The 20,783-nt window shown below is 40.9% G+C and overlaps 1 protein-coding gene across 7 annotated transcripts in view; it reads right to left on the minus strand.

The window, feature by feature from the left end:
• KIAA1217 (KIAA1217 ortholog) overlaps positions 1 to 20,783 on the minus strand; it is a 255,715-nt gene that overhangs the window by 49,873 nt on the left and 185,059 nt on the right. For all 7 annotated transcript variants that reach the window (XM_086614399.1, XM_086614402.1, XM_086614401.1 and 4 more), the window contains one exon: positions 1,722 to 2,554. In XM_086614399.1, the coding sequence (XP_086470525.1) occupies positions 1,722 to 2,554 (833 nt within the window). Of the gene's footprint in view, positions 1 to 1,721; positions 2,555 to 20,783 lie in introns of those variants that run through there.

Raw genomic sequence — 20,783 nt, forward strand, 5'->3', positions numbered from 1 at the left:
TTGCTTTCGGTATTTACAATTATTTTTTAAAAAGTCACACTTTCTCGAGGTTAAAAAACCCACAACCCATAAGGGCAGCTGTCAGAATGATATTTTCAGTGCCATGTGACTAATACATACTATGCTGAATTTTAAGGTCATGTATTTATTTGGAAGTGTAATTATGCAAATGTTGTTTTCATCACTGTAGATATATTGTGCGACCAGGACTAAAACTCCTGGTGCAGAGCTCCCCTTAAGGAGCTGCAGAAATATCTGTAAAGTCAACTCTTTTTATATTCACAGATACACAGCCTTGTGCATATCTGTGTAGCTCAGTGAACAGATGAGTTGTCCAGGGGCTAAAAAGAAAGTTGCACAGACTGAAAAGTTGGTGTCCTCCTTTATTTTCAACTCCATAACGTGAACCTTGTAAAATTTTTGATCTGAAAGCTATCTCTTGGATTAGAATTGAAAAATATAGTTCAAATTATTTCCTATTTGTAATAATTGAAGCTTGAAGTGAAATTTCAGGTACCTGCATCTTTTTCTTGGAAATAAATAGATATAAATCACGTTTCACTGACCTTAGACTGTAATTTACCCTAACTCATACCCTTGTGTCAACATAATCACCAAGCTATAAGCCTGTAATTTTTGCGGATGGCTGATTTTTTTTCTGTCCTCCATTTTCTCCCCACCAGTGGGTCTGACAACATATTCTTTTTTCTGGCCAAGCGTGGTCTGAGGCAACTAATTGTTGAGCAAGTTGCTCAGGTAGAAGGGAAGTTTGGGGTCTATACAAAGTTCTGTATCTCCTCAGTGGTGAAGGCAGTCAGCAGTTACCTTTGGCCTCTGTGAGCTCAGCATTTTCCAGCTATTCATCTTCACTTTCCTAAAGAGCTCTATAAAAGTTAACAGCACAAACAATACGCTAGAGATAAGCACAAATCATACAAATACACAGCAACCAACTGGCAGAGTAACGATTTTTCTCTCCTAGGGCAGGGTCTATGGCAGGAGAAGCCTTCACAGACCTGTGCATAAATCTGGTCCTTAAAAAGACAGGAGAGATCATTGTCATCATTGTCAGCGCACAAAAGTTAACAGTCAGGTCACCAACTATTTGTGATGCTGGAAAAATCAATGGGAACAGCATTCGTGTTTCAATTTCTTCCCCGGGACAGACTTGCTCTTCTCAGCAGTTTCCCCTTGAGGAACATTACTATAAACAACTACCCTATTTTTATGTAAATTCATGTTTTACAGGAGATAAGACAGTAATGATAAATTCTTCCCATTTCCTAACACTAGATGAGAAAAACTCTACTCCATAAAGAACCAAAATTGTAATATCAGAGTGTCATTCTTAACGGAGGTGAAATATATTCCCTTATTAGCAGGAACAGAACATCATTTGTTCTTGTAACATGATCTGGTTGTCTGGAAAGAAAAATCCTAGTTAATCATTTTATTTTATTATATTTTTTCCAATGACTGAAATTTACACAAATGAAAATAACTAGAGATTCATCATGGCTTGACAATACTTTCAGATTAATAACGGGTGGTGTCGCATCTCCTCTAAATTACTAACTACCTTGACAGACGGCTAATAAACACCGCAGCCCAGTGCAGCAGCCTCCTACACATTACGTCGTCCCCTGGGTGTTAAACGACACAAGACGCGCAGATTAGGAGCGCTTCTCTTTTGCATAAATTAAGCCTCAGCTCCGCCTTACCTTGTCTCCTTGTCCTTGGGCATCACAGGTGATCCATGGCCAAAAGCCTGCTTGTCGACTGGGGAGGGCACCACCTCGGCCATGCCCGGGAGGCCAAGGGTGCTCCGTGCCTTCGCGTCCACAAACACTGGTGGTCCCGGCTCCTTTTTGAAGGATTGGCGGCTGGGGGAAGACCTGTCAGGCTGGATGGTGTGGGGGGGGATGTGAGCGCTGTGGTGAGGATGAATATCGATCATTCTCATGTCAGTCACCCTGTGGGGTGAGGCGGGAGGCGTTTTGGAGCCAAGAGTGGGCAAATGGCTCTCCGGGTACTTTCGTGACTTTTGTCTGTACAAGGACTGCTCCAGCATTTCAGGCTGCATAGAGGGGTTGCAGTAAGTGCTCGATGACCTCATGGCACTGCGATGATAGGCTACAATGTGATCGGGGACGTCCAGAGGGTGTCCGGAGTGGGGTGCAGCCACACTCATCCTGCCCTCGTGAAACAAGTAGGGGTCACCGTACAGACCCTCATTTCGGATCAGGGCAAGGTTTTTGTTACTCATGTCCTCGTCTGGCTTCACGTCTCGTCTCTCCAAAATGGCACTTGGGCTGGGCGATATTGAGCGTGAGCCTGGCACACTGGAGAGCCGGTCCCTGGGGATGGTGGCATTGCCTGGCACACCCATGGGGCGGCCCGCACCATAGGGAATCCTGGATGGAGAGGGAGGCATGGAGTGGGGCACTGGGGTAGAGGGTGGAGAGCTGGGCATCACGTGCGGAGGGTGCGTGGCAGATCCGGGACGGGAAGCACTTGGGCCATCTCGGCCCGTATAAGCAATTTCCCTCTGCATCTGGAAAGAAAAGGAAAAACATATAAGAGAAAAAATTACTGAATGAACAAAACATGATGTGGATTGTGTTGATCTTGACATCTACAGAAAGAAAAGGGAAAAAACCCAAACCCTCAAGACCAAACAATTTGTTGTCTGCATAAATAAAACACTATGGGACCTCCGTGCCTAAAGAAAATAAAGCCTATAAACAGCCTTTAACATGGGCTGCACATTAAAGGAATATGAGAGTTTTAAATATGCTTTTACTTGGGCAAATACCATCTTACCCTAATCTGACATTCTCAGCTACCAAAGCTGAAATCGGGGGTTTCAGTGCCAGGTGTTCTAAGCACACATAGCCAGCGATAGACTTCAGCAGTTTATTGATCAGAAACACGCTAGAGTTCACTGATGCCAAAGAAGGAAGAAAACACTGGTGCTCTGGCATCACAAATAGGCCTGAAGTCCTTAGACAAGAAACTAATTGGCCATTTGCTTCAGTGCAGGATTTAGCTTTTTGCTAATAATGTGATGTGGTCTTTATTACAAAAAGGACACACAAAGCATAGGAGGACAGTTACACATAAACATTTATTGACACTCAAATTGCATGAAAACAGTTAGCCCCTATAAAACACGTGCCACAGGTTCCCTTCATTGCAACCAAGGATAACAGACCTTCAGACAGTCTGTAGAGCACACACTCAGAAAGTCATCAAATATTTTATCATAGTTTCATAAGCAGCAGCAGCAACTGCCAGCAGTAAGGAATGAGCAGTAAGGAAAAGAAAGGGAAAAATTCCACACCAACATAACTAGTGCTTATTAGCTGAGGCATTAGCAAAAAACCTGCAATGAATACATGTGCTCCTGAGTCTGTAGTATCTCACTCTACCCAGCAATGACCTCTCTAGATGGCTGAACACCGTCAATGGCAGACACAGGAGAAACTGTCCCTCTGGCAAGCATCATATGCCTGCTCCGGTGCCGTTAGGGTAAAGTGGATAAATAGGAAGATGAAAAAGTCAGCTGGGTTCCACTAACTACAAAGAAAAAAATCACAACTCCTAAAAGTCGTGTTGGCAATTTCAGCTTCTCTATCACTTCCAGGGGATTGTAGAAAGCCCAACTACATGTTCCTGAAGTTACACAGTACACGCTAACGTGCAGCGGAAGTTGCTGATCTGAAATCTTCACCATTTTTCTCCCCTCTCACTCCTTGCTTTGACAATATGACTGGATGCATTGCAGTTACAGTGATCCACAGCTCATGAAGCAAGAAATTATACTCTATTCCTGCCTCACGACAGGTTTTTCCACTGGTAAGGCACTTGTGATGGCGGTACATAAACAATAGCAGTTCTAATCACAGCAGGCTCCGCACTTGGGAATTACAAATGACGTTCCCCAGGGCGAGAGATCAAAAGTCTGGAGTATCAGGTATCAGAAAGGAGAAAGCAGATAACCTGATTGTGGCAGCAGCACTAATAAGTAAGTGTAACAGAACAAAGGACCACGCTGGGATAGGTCATAAATGAGCCAGACGAAAGTCATCAAGCCAAAGGGGAACATGGGATAATTTTTTCATTTGCGCAGAGAATTACTGTAGTCTGGAATTTAAAATAAAATATAACTAAACAGCATTAATAAAATTACCAGTGGGCATTCCATATAGTTTTCTATCGGCTTGAAGAAACACGGCAATATACTGAGCTGTATTGTGTGTTCAGACTTTGGACCTGGGCCAGCAGAACAAAAAGACTCCTACTGACTCTGAGGAGCTTTGGGATTGTGCCTCCAAGGAGAGGAAGCCATAGATGTTTTGCACTGAGACATCAGCCCCAAGAATGAAAATCCCCCTTGGTTTCTACTGTACAAGCTATACCATGCCCTGTTTAGTTGCTTCAGCTAAGGCTACAACAGAAATAATAGTATCTGGCACAGAAACCATAGACACTGGGATATGCTGGGTTGCAGTGAGAGGAAAATTCCAATATTACCTTGTAAAGAGGAGAAAATTTCCATGGGAAGCTTTGAAAGCAACAGGTTTAAGTTCCCCTAACTTCTGGACTTCATATTCCTGTACATGATGGTTCATTTCTCATAAGTCAAAGAAATCTGTCAAAGAAAAATTCTTACTTTCCACCTTGATGTATTGCCATACTTTAAATGGAAATGAGGAGCTCAAATATGGGGCTGAGCTATTGCGCAAACCCCTGTGTCTGAGCACAGATGTATATAATGCTATTTACTTTTGCTTTAAAATAGCACTTGGAGTACACAGCCTGAATCAAGACCCCATTGGGTTGGGCAGGGCACTAACGTCTGGGCAGACAGCCCCTTCCTGAAAAGTTCACCCTCTATTTTAAGCCGTGACTCAGCCCCTGGGTGGAGCGTGCAGAAGGGGAGAGCAGCCAGATCCGCAGAGCCCAGGGTGCCCAGGGCAGGTGCAGGGATGTCAGCTGGTGACTGGGAGCCAGGCAGGCTTACCAGCTGGATTACAGGGTCTTCTGCCACCTGGCCAATATTTTATCTCTTTCCACTTTTCTTTCTTCTCCAAAATCTCCATTCTTTACTAATGTCAACTTCAAAAACGTGAGTGATGGTCTCTTCTTGCTTCTCATCTAAACATCTTTTGTGCGATATTCAAGGCACATGGCTCTCTCTCATATATACCCCACTTTCTATGCTGTTTTCCTTCTTCCTGTTCTCCACCACAAAACCCCCATGTTGCTCAAGGAAAACACTCTAGTATGCAGGCTGTCTTGAGCCACATGTTCTTGAACTTCAGCTGCATGACTCAGGGACAGAGAGAGAGGATACTGGGCTTATCTGAGCCGCTAAATACTAGGTGCTATCACAGGCAATTGCTTTGAGGGCAAAAGGAAGAAGCAGCATAGGATCATGTGCTTTTTGACTGCAGCCATGCAATACGTTTGCCTGAGGGTGTGGTTTTCTTTAGCACATAGCTCTTCCTTGTTCTTACTGCCTTTAGACTTCACATCCTCAAAATAGAAACTTGTTTTGTCAATCCTTAGGTTAAAATATGGCAAACGGTTTGCAACAATTTCTGTATAAAACATTTGAGGGGAAGAGACATCACCAAGAATCTTTCACTTTCTTTAGTAAAAAAGATCACACTATTTTTAAAGATCTCCTGTGGAGGATTTTGGTCAGTCTTACAACACTTAAACCTAGAAGATACAGATTTGGATTATTAAAAAAAAAAAAAAAGAGCAATAGAGACACTGAAGAGTGTTTTGTTTCTATATGCTAAAGAATGAACATCATATAAAACCAGTTTTATTTCAAAACTAGTTAGTATACTCAATAACTTGCTGTATCTTGAAAATGACTATACGCAGAAATGTAGCAAACCAGCTATCCATCCACCCAAATAGATGATCTTACAAAGAGTCTTGCTCCTGTTAGCTCACATAACGAGTGGGCAGACCCAGCATCTCTGCATACAGCAGAATACAAAGCTTGTGGTGGCTCCTAGCCTCTTGAATAGCATGGCTCCCCTGAAAGAAGGACAGAGTTGTGGTATCATAAGCCTTATGGATAGCAAAGAACAAGCTGCTTTTCACTGGTTCGGCAGCTGGTGATTTCTGCAGTTCAATCCAGTCTGTCTTGTCATCCATCATCAGGACTAAGACAACACTAGGCTGATCTTTATTCCAAATTTGTTACAGCTGTCCTAGCTCATTTGTCACTCTTGTGGTCTGTCCCAACATGGGCACGTCACACTAAAGAAACCATCCTTAGTTCTGTCTCTCCAGTTGCCTTCAACACATCATTTGCACCTGTGGCACACACCAGACAGGGCACACGGAGCCATGCCTGCACGCATACCAGCGCAATGCTAGCTAGCACCAGGCACTAAGCCTACCACTGATTCATCAGCACCACACCAAACCTTCACCTCACCATGCAGCTGGATACCGGAGGTCCAGCCTGACTCACACCGTTATCTGCTAACATCTCATAGCAAAACATAGGCAAATGGAAAAGTAGGCCAGAGCTTCTGACCTGGCAGCCCTTCCCATTGCTCTTCCAATAGAGAATACAGCAACTGGCTTTGCCCCAAGGACTTCAGCCTGTCAAAATACCTACATGGAGCATGTTTCCTAGATGGAGGTTATCCATGCACCCTCTCGGAGACACCCTGAAGTCCCCAGCAGACTCCATTATTCACCTTTAAGGCATGTAAAGCTATTACTTTTCTTACTCTCCTGTTGACACTCCGTGTTTTCCTGAGAAAACTGCACCTATGCTCCTCAAGCTGGGTCACCCAACAGCAAACAGGGGACACCTGCAAAGAATTTTATTGACAGCTTGGAGAGTCTTTGATGAAAAACCTACAAAAATTATACAAACTGATACCATACTGATAAATTCATCTGTCTGTAAAGAGACCTTTTATGGAAATTTCTCATCAGAACAAAATCCTCTTTAAAAGTGAGGCAATTCTTCACTCTCTAACCAGGAAAGACTTAATTAAAGAACTCGAAATCCAACAACAATACAATCCATTAGTTTGTTCTTTCCTCATAAAAATAAATTGACAGCTTTACTGTACTAATTGTTCAAAACGCTCAGTTTAATTAGCAGTTGCACTGTATGATACCACTTTTGTCACGACTGATCGTTCATTCAGGTTGGGTTTGGATAGCTGAAAGCACAAATCTGCTTTTGCAAAAAAACTGTCATATGGTTTTAATATTTCTAAAATACTATAATTTACAATACAAAATAGTGCACTTAAAATTACAGAATTGGTAAACAGTCTGAAAATAAAAATTTTTAAGTATCTGTATCACGACTATCTCTCTGAAGCCAAATCTTTATGCTATCAGACATCACTGAGAGGTTGTCACATTTGTTTGTTCTTGGCTTCTCATAGCATGCCTTTTATTTCCTATAAATTTCCCCATTCTATTGGGTCATTGCAGAAAAAAAAACAGGCTGGCTGCAGCTGCGGATTCCTCCAACTGCCCAACGCCACACTTGAAAACTGCAAACACATTAGCATAATGTTTAGGTTTTTCTAGTCAGGAACTTTCCAATGAAAAATACTTTCAGCAGACAATGCTAATCGAAAAGAGCTGAAACATTTGGTAAAAACATCAGTAAAGACAAAAGTTGGAAAAAAACACCCAGCAGATTTTAGGCAAACACTGGTATTATTTCTTATCAGACATCCCTGGAGTCCTATAGAGCTTTGGCTTTCCAGATTCACAGACCTGGCACAACTCTGTCAAAGTTTGCCTTGGGGTAGGGAGCCTATCTCTTCCATGGTCTCTTTGGCAGAGTGGGTACGTGGCAGTTTTGGGGTGATCTTCTACATGAAGTAGTAAGACATGTCAAGGATTTCAATGTCCATTGCTCCTCAGCAATGCTTCCAGACTAGAAGTTTATTTGGCAATATTAGCTAAGAATGGGCCCCCTGATGCCTAAAAGAGAGAGTTCAGACCATGAAACAGCTAACCTAGGCTAAGTTGGAGACCTGGCCTCAGCTGAGCCTGCCTCCACAGTACAAGGCTGTAGGAGCTTCCAGGGTTCACAATTGATTTTCATTATGTGAACCATATGCTGGTAATTCCAAAATAAAACTGATTTCAAATGATCAAACTTCCCATGAATGGCGAACTCCACGATTCAGCTAGCTTTTCTTTACATGTCCCACATATTTCCATTGTTCTTTCCTGGATAGTCTTCCAGACAAAGAGTTGCAGAACACCCTGAGAAATCTCAGCATTTATTATAATTAACTTCCCATTCTTAGCACACATGTAGGGTTCAGTTCTTCAGCTCCTTTTGCACAGTTTTGGTATATGCCCAGCTGTAAAATTACGATGAAAGAAGAGTTGAGCTAAAAACTCAGAACATCTATGAAACTGCAATTTTCTGGTTCTAGTGACAGATTACACCAGAACAGAATACCTAATTGGACACCTATGGATATGGCAAGAGAATCACTGGGGTTTTTTCTTCCATTTATGCTCTTAATTCTATGTGGTTTTCTTTCTCCTGATCAACAACTCTGCAATCAGCCAATAGAAGATGTTTCTTAGGATGAGTCTGTGATGGTGAAACCACCCAGTCGTTCAGTATGTATGTTCATAGGCTTTTTTTTTTTTTTTTTGCCAAGCTCAGCTGGCTAGAGTTGACAGGAACAAAATAGGAGAACCAGAAGATGATGTTCACTATCCTCGGAGGTGGAATTTAGAGCACATAAACATGACCCTCCAGAAAGGATGCATCCTGAGTGAACCTTCATCAGGTGTCAGCGCCATGCTACTCAATGTCACTGTGACATCCAGTCTCCATACCTTTCTGACAGTTGGGTGGGTGTACACAAAGGTTATGGCATACACACTATTTCACCCTCAGGAGCAGAATTTTTAGGATACCATATTTTAACTGCCCATACACTGGCTTGAAACTCAGCCACAGAATCACTTCCCATTCCATGCGATAGAGCACCAAACACATTCTTAACATTATTGTCCCTTATTTTATACCTATATCTTTAATGCACACGTGTGCACAAACCCAGTCCCTACAGCAATCCAAATGTTTTACCTCAAGGTACATTACATGTCTCAGTATGCCCTTTTATATCCCTGACTACATATAAACTTAATTCATACCATATCCTAAAGCTCCCATGGGGAAAACAAAGAATACCTAGTTCACTTTTTACTGAATGTAAAACAGACCCATAAAATTCTAAGCTAACCACAAAACAAATTTAATGGTAATATCAAAAATAATGTTTGATTGCTTCACCTTGCCTTTAAGTCAATGTGCATGCTGAAGATGGATCTTGCAAACAAACAGAGAGGAGAGTTTCAGACGAAAACCTACAGTCTGCTCTCTCAGGCATAATTTCTTCAGCTACCCTGATCTTCTCCGAGTATTTGTTTCTACAATTAAAAACAGCAGCACTCTTACTACACTCTCAGACAACTGTTACCTGATAAATAAAACAATCTTTGATAAGATTTTTGCTCTGAAATAATTAAAGCCACTTACTGTTTAAGGAAATCACCTGTACGGCTACAGCAGTAAGATGAACATTTGGTTCCACTTCTTCTAATAAAGCACTTCTTGTTTTCAGCCTTGGATCTAAATCCTCAGTCTACAGTATAATAATCTGTATATCCATGCCTTCTGGGAGAAGGTTTTGAAACAGTAAAAATGTTCCTGTTCCCTCTGCTCACAACAGGGGCAGGCCATCTTGCTTTATCCGGTCATCTAAGTAAGGCTGCTTCAATAGACTGAAGTACTTTTCCACATGACAAGCCTGCAATTTCTCCTCCCCTTCGAAATTAGTCACTAAATAACCTCCTTGGCATGTCAACCAGTCACAAACTGTGCAACACTATGTGATTCAATCGCTCAACCGTTTTTTAATGTGTGCCTACAAGATGTATAGAAAGAGACTTAACGTTATGGAATGAAGTACAAGAGAGACTCACAAAGGGGAAAGCCATAAATAAAACAGTGAGCAACCTTTATTTAGGTAAGAGAGTGCCTTTCAAAGGTGACAATATGAAACACATACGTATTAATTCCCGAACAGGAGAAGACCTAGAATTATTCAGCAAACCCAGTACATACAATTCCATAAAAAAATAGAGCAGTTATAAACCTTAGAAGCTTTTCACATACTCAGGTTGGTAGCGACGTTTGGTAGAAGGAAGCGCAACCCCTCCCATCCGACAGAGCACCTAGAGAGAGGAAGCTGTCTACTCATTAACCAGGCACCTGAGCTGCTTCACTACCCTGAACTTTGGGGCACCCATAAATCAATCTCATTGTTATCTCTGCAGCACACCACACTAGCCATTATGATTAGGCTGGGGTTTTTTTGGTTTTGTTTTTTTAAAAAAGGGGCATAATAGAGAAGGCCATTTAAAAAAAATCTTTAGAACAGAAAGGATGCTTCCCTCCCTTCCATCCCTTCATCCTAAAAGACCACAGATTATCGAAAATGTCTTCTTAAAAATATAGTATTTACAGTCTAAAAGAGATGGTACTTAAATAGCACAGGGGCTTGTTTCTTGCAGTATAGGAGTAAAGTAGTATTTACCATTGAAGCATCTGGTTTGTATTTGGCAGGTTGAACTAACCAGTCAGGGATCCCCTTTTAATGAATAGATGCATATACTTGACCTAGTTAAAAAGCTGCTTAGGTCTGCTGACCAACCAGACTCAAACCATCAAGAGTAAAAAACACAAGCAAATTATCCTAGTGTGACTTTCATGTCACACATGCTTTCCAACAGTTGCAGAGTATATTCTTCCATCTATGTCCTTCCTTACAGGCTAACAAATCTGCAGCGAGAAGTCACATTATTATGCTAATAGGCAAGTTAAAAAAGACCACTGTATTTCACTGCAGTTTCTCTGCAATGAATTGCAAGCCAGTAGGATGCACATTTTCAGTAATTGGACTCTAGCACAATAAAATATGTCCCAGAACATCAGACATACTATAACTAGTTCTCCATACATCTGGCACTATATGCAAGGGTCTTCAAGTACGTCTGATGCATACAAAAAGTTTTTCATGAGAGGAATGAATCTTCTTTTAATTTTAAAATACATCAGCACAACATCATAAATATTGCACAGATATATCATTACCAAGGCTGTAATTTAATTCGTAGGTTCTAACAATGCATACAAACCATTCAAGCATCACTTTCCATTTCAATTACTTTATCAGAGCCCTCAAGCCTTGTCTAACTTGCCATGTATTATCCCATGTTTAATTACTTGCCATATATTTGTTTATAACGTAGTGTGCAGAACAAGAGTTCCTTTTCAGTTTGACCCCCTATATAAACACAGGCCATGTTCCTAAGAGGTGCAACACCCTATGCTTCACTGAAATTAAGCCTGGAAGTTTAGCTTAGCTTAGAATTAATGTTAATGTCTATGTTAATGATAGGTGCAAGTTACCACTGAGCTAAATTGCCAGTCATCCTACATTTTTCTACATTATTAACAATATTGGTCCATTGGACCTTTCCATCACATTAATTTATTTTCTCTTTGCTTCCCTAATTTTTAAGCGGAAAAAATATTAGAGACACAACATCAGTAAAACACACAATTATAAAGCCAGAGAATATTTTGAAGGCTACCGTGAGGTATACTCACGTGGCGTAGACATAACTTATTGCTTGACTGCTGATCAAAGTTCCTTCTGTTCCTGATAACAGCTCTTTTGTTCCTATTCCCTTAATAATACTTTCATGGATGGAAATAATTAAGCAGTTAATGCCTTGTAATGCTGTAAACAACCATTTCCTTGACAGAAAACAGGGAAGCTCTTACAGGCTGGATTGTTTGTCACTAACTCAGGACTTGGTTTCGTTCTCAGCACTCTGGAGCAAAGCTTATGATGGAGTCAATGGGGTTTTGCTTAAATGCAATGAGTTAGTTCAGCCCAGCAGAATCTAAATGGGAAGACAGTTTGCTGATGACGGCTTTTACACCTGTGTTACAAAAGAAGCATTCTTTTCTCCTTTTTTTTGGGTTGGGTTTGGCTTTTTGGGGACCTTTTTTTTTGCCAATGAAGGTCTCATGCCATCTCACCAGTCCGATATCCCACCTAGCATCTAATTCTGATCCAAGAAACAAACAACGTAGGAGGAGTGAGACCTATGCATGGAGTTGTCTGCAAGATCTCCTAAATCCAAGGCCTCTGATACACAAGACTTTTCAAGGCAGGCGGAGAACCACCATCAGTATCTCTCTTCCCTCTGCTTAGGCAAGCACCATGACAGAAACCTCTCAGTGTGGTTATCCACTATCAGCAATGAAAATGAAAGGAGCACGATTGACTCCTAGCTTTGCTCTAAACATTCAGCAGCAGAAGAAAAAGGTGGTCATATCCAATCCTGATCACAGTCTCAGCTGCTTCCCCTGGCAAAAATGGGGGAGCAGAACACAGGCCCCCAAGTTGCTGTGCTTCACAAAGGGACTGAGGTGACACACATCCTGGCGCCCAGCCAGGCTGTGCTGGTGCCACCCTGCACTCCACACTACCCTCCATGACTCTGAATAACTCTTTTAAATTTATCTCAACTTTCACACATCAGCTCTCCAGCTCACTGCCCATTTTTATACCTACAAGGATGTGTGTAGTGTTTCCCTGAAGACTGAAATTCCACAGAAGCTCTTTGAATTTGAGAGGCCAAGCTAAACAAACAGGGAGGGAATAGCATAGCTCTGGCTGCCTGACACATACGGGATTTGAGATTATGTACAGACTACACTATCTTCCCCTAAACATACATACTGTTTGTTATTCCCTCTGTTTACCGAATCCAAGGCAAGCAGTGAAACAGATATGCCTCAGGGTAGGCACAAGTACCATAAAGTTCTCTTCTACTTATTCCAAACTCCCTAGTTCTTAAAAAAAAATGCAAACAAACAGACAGCCCTCCCGCATCAGAGAGTACGTAACTACTAGCCCGAATGAACCACTATAAAGGGGACAGAAAGCTCTACAGCTTCACTGCTGGCAAAGCAGCACGCCTCGTTAGAACAGCTGGTGTTTGCAGTGTGGAGCAGCTTGTACGCAAAGCCTTTGAACCAGCACACAAGCGAGCATCCAAGAGAGCAGTGCTTCATTGCAACATGATTATTATATTAACACCAAGTTGCGTGGTGTTGTTGACACACTGGAGGGAAGGGATGCCATCCAGAGGGACCTTGACAGGCTGGAGAGGTGGGCCTGTGAGAACCTCATGAAGTTCAACAAGGCCAAGTGCAGGTCCTGCACGTGGGTCGGGCAATCCCATGCACAAGTACAGGCTGGGCGGAGAATGGATTGACAGCAGCCCTGAAGAAAAGGACTTGGGAGTGCTGGTGGATGAGAAGCTCAACATGAGCCGGCAATGTGCGCTGGCAGCCCAGAAAGCCAACCGCATCCTGGGCTGTATCAAAAGAAGTGTGGCCCCTCTACTCAGCTCTCGTGAGACCCCACCTGGTATACTGCGTTCAGCTCTGGAGTCCCCAACACAAGAAGGATGTGGAGCTACTGGAACGAGTCCAGAGGAGGGCCACGAAGATGATCCGAGGGCTGAGCACCTCTCCTATGAAGACAGGCTGAGAGAGTTGGGGCTGTTCAGCCTGGAGAAGAGAAGGCTCAGGGTGATCTTATAGCAGCTTTCCAGTACCTAAAGTGGGCCTACAGGAAAGCTGGAGAGGGACTTTTTACAAGGGTGTGTAGTGATAGGACACGGGGCAACGGATTTAAACTGAAAGAGGGGAGATTTAGGTTAGATATAAGAAAGAAATTCTTTACATTGAGGGTGGTGAGGTACTAGAACAGGTTGCCCAGAGAAGTTGTGGATGCGCCATCCCTGGAAGTGTTCAAGGCCAGGCTGGATGAGGCTTTGGGCAACCTGATGTAGTGGAGGATTTCCCTGCCTATGGCGGGGGGGTTGAACTAGATGATCTTTGAGGTCGCTTCCAACCCCTAACCATTCTATGATTCTATGATTCTATTAACATTACATATACATACATTACATATATGTTTTGCATACCAGCAGTACATTTTGGCCTATCTTTTGGTGATGGCAGATGAACATAATCTGGAATTTAGATTTTTAGGGATTAAAAAAATTAAAGGCAAGCAAGTACAGGTGGGAAATCCTGTGCTGGAAACTCTATAAGCCTCTCCAAATTTATTTTAAGTTTACTAGAGCAAATATAGCCAACTCTCACTGGAGTCACATGAAGAAGGTTCTGCAAAACTGAACTATTACGTCAGGTCTGCAGTCTGTCTCTCTACCCTGTAATTTAAACCTCATGCTTCCCCCTCGTTTCTGTACTGATTTAAACAAAGACATTTTCCTAGCTATAGGAAAGTATCACAGTATGTATCACAGACACATATATATTATGCACCTCTCAAAAGTTAACATGGTACTAGTAGTTGCTCTGTATTGACAATTTGTCTCACCTAATGTTGCACTAAAAGAAGGTCAGCAAGGCACCCTTCAGAGTCAGCTCATTCCCTCTACAGCCGGGTGGGGACAAGCTGCCCCTTGGTGTTCCCTACCTCTTTCCACTGCCTGCTGCAGGCAGCAATTCTCTCTACTGCCTGCAGCAGGCAGCCATTTCTACAATAAGCTCAGAAGGATTAGACTTTTTTCCTAATTCTCTATAGTGAGCCTGCCATATGTCTTTTCATTTAGCTCACTCTTGGCTCTGTTGTTCATTCTATTTTTTTCCTTTTTTTTTTTGTCTTCTTTATAAGTCAAGCTGAGATACTATAACTAAAAGGGATAATGGCAGCTTGGTTCCAGCTGCTGCTTGCTAGTCCATGCAATGGACTCTGCTGTGGACCACCTTGGTGGATCCAATCTGGCTGTGGTTCCTGTTTGATTGAGCTAAGAATTAAGTGTATCTAGCCTGAAGCTGTGATAAACATATTTATTTATCAACAGAACAATACAGAAGCACCTCCACTTTTCATTCTCCTCTTGCTCTGTCTTACCATTTGCACATTTACTTACGCCTAAACTTTTTAAAACCTAAATGTAGAGGACTGAATTGTAGCACAGAATTTTCCTGCTTAGTCCGTATATAATGTAGAAATATTAATAAAAAAGAGCCAACTCATATGCTGCAAACATTTAATCAATACATAGCTCATTACTTGGACTCAATGATCTTAAAGGTCTTTTCCAACCTAAATGATAGATAACCCAAGGCTAGAGATTTTGCAATAGTTCTTGTTATTATAATGCTGTAGCCTAGTGTAGCAGGCATGGGAGGGGGAGAGAGAGAGGAATGAAGGAAGGAGAAGATGGAAGAGAAAGAAGAAAATACATCCAACATAAACTTCTTTAGTTTAGGTTACTTTTCTGAGATTTTGTCGTTTTTTTGGCAGGGGTGGTCAGAACATGAGGGTGATTTTAGGAAAGAAGTGAGCAGAGCACTCCAGGTAAATGCCAGCTGGAGTGACCTGTGAATGCTTGAGGACATGGGCAAAGAAGGTACAACCATCACTTGCCTTTGCAATCCACTTGCCTATTCAAAGCAAAGATATTTGAGATGCACTTTAAAGCTAAAATGGCTTTTGAAACCTAGCACTTAGTTCATCCATTCCTCTGAAGACATAGTTAAGGGTCAAAACAGCATCATCTCCTTCAGATATTGCAGAAAATAACAGCTTTTACAAGTCAGGCCTTAGTGTAGCACCTCTGAGACTCTACATGCAGTGGGACTGAGTGCTGAGAGATAACGCTGAGGTGGCTGTTGCCCTTATACACGTCTGGTCATTAGTTGGGGACAACAGAATTCTGTTCTGACGAAATCCCCACCACCTCTGACAAGTGGCAAGACACGTCGTATGTGTGTGTACATGCACAAGGGCATGCAGCCCTCGCTTCTCAGAAATATTTTTCCCATATCAATTCCATCATATTAACCCCTGACCACACAGACTTATGACCTCAAGCACACCTGCACATCAAGAGCTCTTTGGCCATCATAATGTCCAGCGGCCCTTTCCCATTCCCAGACTATGACCACCTTTCTTCAGGTGTAAAACAAGAATCCAACAGCAAGACAAGCGGGAAAGCAATATTACACTTCTTGCCATAAAATGAGCTTACAACGTGCATCAACTTATATCTACCTAGAGGAGCAGGCCCTATATTTGGACTATCCTGGTTACACCTGTATTGAACCTGCTGACACTCCCTAGTTGACATTGTCACAGATTAGCTGTCAGTGAGACAACCTTGGTGACACACTGGGTGAGCTCTGCTTGGAAGCGAAGGGAGCACAAGCACGTAGAGTCTGACTCAGAGTAGTTCCATGCGGCTTCCAGCCTAGCCATGCTTTAGGCAATTTGAGCAAAATAATGCATGAAATGCAGCATGTTTTGCATTGGCTTGACTGAAATCACAGTGCCTCTGTGTGGAGGTTGATTCTCCCAGCAACATTTTCTTGTTTGAGCTGTCTCCCTGCTACCGGTGTGCATTATTTTATTCCTGATCGGCAAGACAAACGTCCAAATCAGTGAACCTAGCAGGCACTTGTTTCTTCATATTTATGAGTGTACTTCACTTCCTACATACAAATGGAATGTGAGAGTTTAAAAAAAATGTTAAATTATCCTTAAATTTAAGGATAATATCCAATACTATAATATCCTTATCTTATTAAGGATAAGCAGAGAGAAGTTAATAATCTCTCATGCTTGATTTTCCTGTGCTTCCTTAGTGTACTTTCCAGACAGAATAGTGTGGTGAGTACACTAAGAAACCTCTTGGCATTTCAGCCAAGATTTTTCAGGGTGTTATCACAAATGACAAAATATAAACACAGTGAACATAACACATTTCAATCCTAAAAAGGTCGGATTTACATAATTACATCATTGGTTTGCCAATATCCACATTTATCTCATCAGTATAGCATGGCCCACCCATCCCACAAGCTATTAGACTGTTTGGACTGAACATATAAAAGCTGTTACTGATTTTTTTTTTTTTTTTTTAATGTTAACATTGTGACACCGCACACAACTAGTGCTGCATTCAAGCCAATTGGTTTTTTTTGCTTTCAAACCAAGTGTTTGTTTCTTTTGCTTTTCCACCCACTGCTTTTTAGGTAGAATTTTCTGAGAACAAACAGAAGTCATGTAATTCATGAAGAAGTAGCAAGCATTTCCTCCTTCCCTCCACATCCTCCTTGAATAGATGAGGCACATCATGTACAGAACATAGACAGCCACCACCAACACAGAAAGCCAAACCCTTCAGACCAGTCTCAATTTCAGCGCTTCCTCAGGGCACCACTGAACTGATGGGTCATCCCTTTTTTTTTTCCAAAAAAGGAATAGTTTCAAACACATACAGTTCTGGTACAGCATTTTTATTGGTTTAAATATGCTGTATATCAGATTTCTGCTCTTTAAAAAAAGAATACTGTTAGTAACAGCACTCATAAATCAAAATAAATGCATGGCTTTCTGACTCGTTGTACTAACGACTCAGCTCTTATTTTGTTCCATATTTGTATCTCTTCTCACTGCACTGAGCCAAATAAAGCTGAACACTTGATATAGTTAAATGTACACAGAAAAAAGCATAACCTTGGTCTCATCTGGAAGTACCAAACAACTGAGTCAAAACACAATTTCTATTATAGATATACGGAATAGGTTAGGATGTAAATAATATAAAAAATGTTATAAAACAGAGCTGATCGATTGATAGTTAAAAGACCTGAGCAGCATGTTTACACTTGTAGCCAGCTGTTCTTCCAATACAAGGGCATAGCAAATCAGAAGAAATAAGTTGCTGCATTGAGTTTTGGACTTGGCACTATTGGCACGAGAAACGGTCACAGAAGTCTTATATACACTGGATCCTAAGTGTATATATGAGGTGCCACTGCATCTCTACCTATACGGTCCAGCAGTATTGCAGTTGTAAATACATCTTTTGCAACATTAGAGGCACTATCAGTGCCTCAGTTAAGAGTCTTCTGTGATCACAAACTTCTTCCTAAACTGTTTGAGCCTACATTTTCGTTTCATTTTACTTCCTCTCATCCAAAATATATCCAAATCGGTCAGCACGACTAACGTAAACAACCTAGTTTATCTTTAAGGTCAAGCTATCTATAGTAAATATTAAGTGACTGAGGGACTAGCCCTTTACCCAACACACCCTTTCAATCTTTTCACTGAGTCACACGGAGTTCTAATTTGCAGTGATGTAAGAAAGGCATATATTCACACAAAAATAATTTCAGAATCACATCGTTTCTCATGGAGTCCTCTTGCCTGCTGATATTTGCAACTGTCTTGCTTTTGCCAGCTGAGGCTTTTTTTAATCCCAGATCTTACATGTATCCAAGATATTTTTACTACTCATATTTTCAGAAGTCTGATTAGTTTTCCAGAGCTCTTATTAGAAAAACTATTATCCAACTATTATCCAAGAAGAATCAAGGTTCTCAGATATGCAGCTGTTCTCCTAGACGCAATGTACTGGTTAACTCCTCTTTGTTAAAAGAAAATTGGGGACATAATTAATTCTCTTCAGTATTCATTAGGCTTATCTAGAGGCAGGTAACTAATCATATACTGAAGTGAAGACTCAGTGGAAAGCAGAGAATTTGTGTCATGACTATGAAGTATCACTTTCTGGATTAGTGAAAAACTTATTGGGAAAGCTAAGGTCCTGCACAACAAGCCAATGGCAGGTTTGAAGAAAAAAAACATTGTTTCTAACTTTACTTGGATTCTAGGAACTGTGGTACCAAAACAACCACCTCCATAAATTGATTTTTAACCCCTGTTTGAGTAACAGCTTATTTGGAAAGCTAACTGAAGGTCATAAAGCTTGGTTGGACTTTGGCTTACGAGACTCCAGCAATTCAGATAAGCTACTTGGTATACAAAGGAGGTAAAGGAGGACCTCCCTTCCTAATAGTGAAGGTCACAGCCACAAGCGTTTTTATCATCTCTCAATGTGTTTAGGGAGCTCTGGCAACATCTGACTCAGCCAGCTACTTAAGCAATTTCAAGTAAACAAACAGCCAAATTCCCAGTGGGGAAAAGAAGGAGTAAAACATCTAAAGAATTGGAAAAAGGTAATGTTATGTAAAAAGGGGTGGAATAAGAATAAAACCTGAAACTAGTAGACAATAAAAATGGACTAAAATCCAATCCTTATGATTTTATTCAGGGCAAGCTCCCAGTGAAGGCAGTGAAAGCTTTGCCTGAGAACCTCGGATTTACGTGAGAGATAAGACTTAATTTTAATGAAGGGTTGAAGAGAACTTCACAAGAAACGGATCACATGTTGTCATTAAGTAACTTCATCAGCTCCAGGACAAGCTCTAAGCAAACCTCAACATGAAAGGCAAGCTATCTTGAATACAGGTTAGTGAGAAAAAAGAACTCTCTCTTTAAAAATTCTACTAACCCAACTGTATTGTGGTTGCAAGTTGATCTGTTTCCACAGACGAAACTCTCTGGGAGTTTCCAGGTAACTGGTTTGTGATATCTGCCCTATGACACTCCTTTTAGACTAACTGGAAGATTACTGCATGGGTGTGGCAAGCTCATGTTGCTTGAACAGTTTAATGTCAAGAACATGACACTTTCTTTCAACGGTCAGCTTGATATAAATTTAAAATCCAGCCTCACGATTTGAAAATTAAAAAAAAAAAGATGTCTTTTTAAATGTTTGTATAGTAATAGGATCTACATGGTTATATTACTTCCATACGATGTTTGTGAAATAAATATAATACAAAGCACATAGCCATTGTATTAAAAAAGCCACAATGCCATATCCATCAAACTATAATGCAAGATCTGTATCTTTAAATAGTCTGACTTTTTGTCAGATAACATTTGAAATTTATACATTATGTATAGATAAAACAACAAAAAAATATTTTTCCCTTAAAATTCTGTCCACTTTCCCACTAACATAGGCTTTATACAGCAGTAGGTATCGTATATCAAAGGCCATGTGAATGAAAGAGAACAGGTACATTTACAGTCTTTCATCACAATCTGATTTCATGCAGCTACTTCTCAGTGTCTGCAGCTCTGTAGTTGCATAAATAATTGGCAACTACAGACAACCCATTCAAAGCAAAAGTAGTAAAATCTATATCAGTAAAAAAAAAAAAATCAGAACATCAGAGACTTCTTTTATGTATTCTGTTCAAATCTTAGCAAAATCTGAAATGACAATATTTATGTTTACTATGTAGGTTTGAAACTAGATGTAACATCTGAGAGTAGAATTTGGTGATTTAGAGAGCAATTAAACATTTTTCTCATATGACTCAAGTAGAAGAAAGTTTTCATTGTTCTGATTTAAATTCCCTGTTAATCTGAAAATATCTTTTAGTTTGGGGAAAAAAAAAAAGAAGCAATTAGATATCTTTCATTATTTATAAGCATCGTCTTACCTTACATCTCTTGGTGAGCTCCGTTTCTAGACGACTTTGGCAGGTATTGTAATTCAGAATTAGTTTCAGCAATACTTGCCATTACATCTTCTCTTTAAAATAAACCACTTTTTCTCTTTTCCTCAGACAAAGTATGTGGGCTAAAAGAGCTGCAGCATCTCTCTTCAAGCAATTTCATGGACACTCAGCGGCTTGCTTTCTACTGTATGAAAGTTAAATCTGAGTAAGGAAGGCATTTTTCCTGTCCCGGAAATCAGTA

The sequence above is a fragment of the Tauraco erythrolophus genome, chromosome 7, assembly GCF_009769465.1.
Source record: "Tauraco erythrolophus isolate bTauEry1 chromosome 7, bTauEry1.pri, whole genome shotgun sequence".
Lineage (NCBI taxonomy): Eukaryota > Metazoa > Chordata > Aves > Musophagiformes > Musophagidae > Tauraco > Tauraco erythrolophus.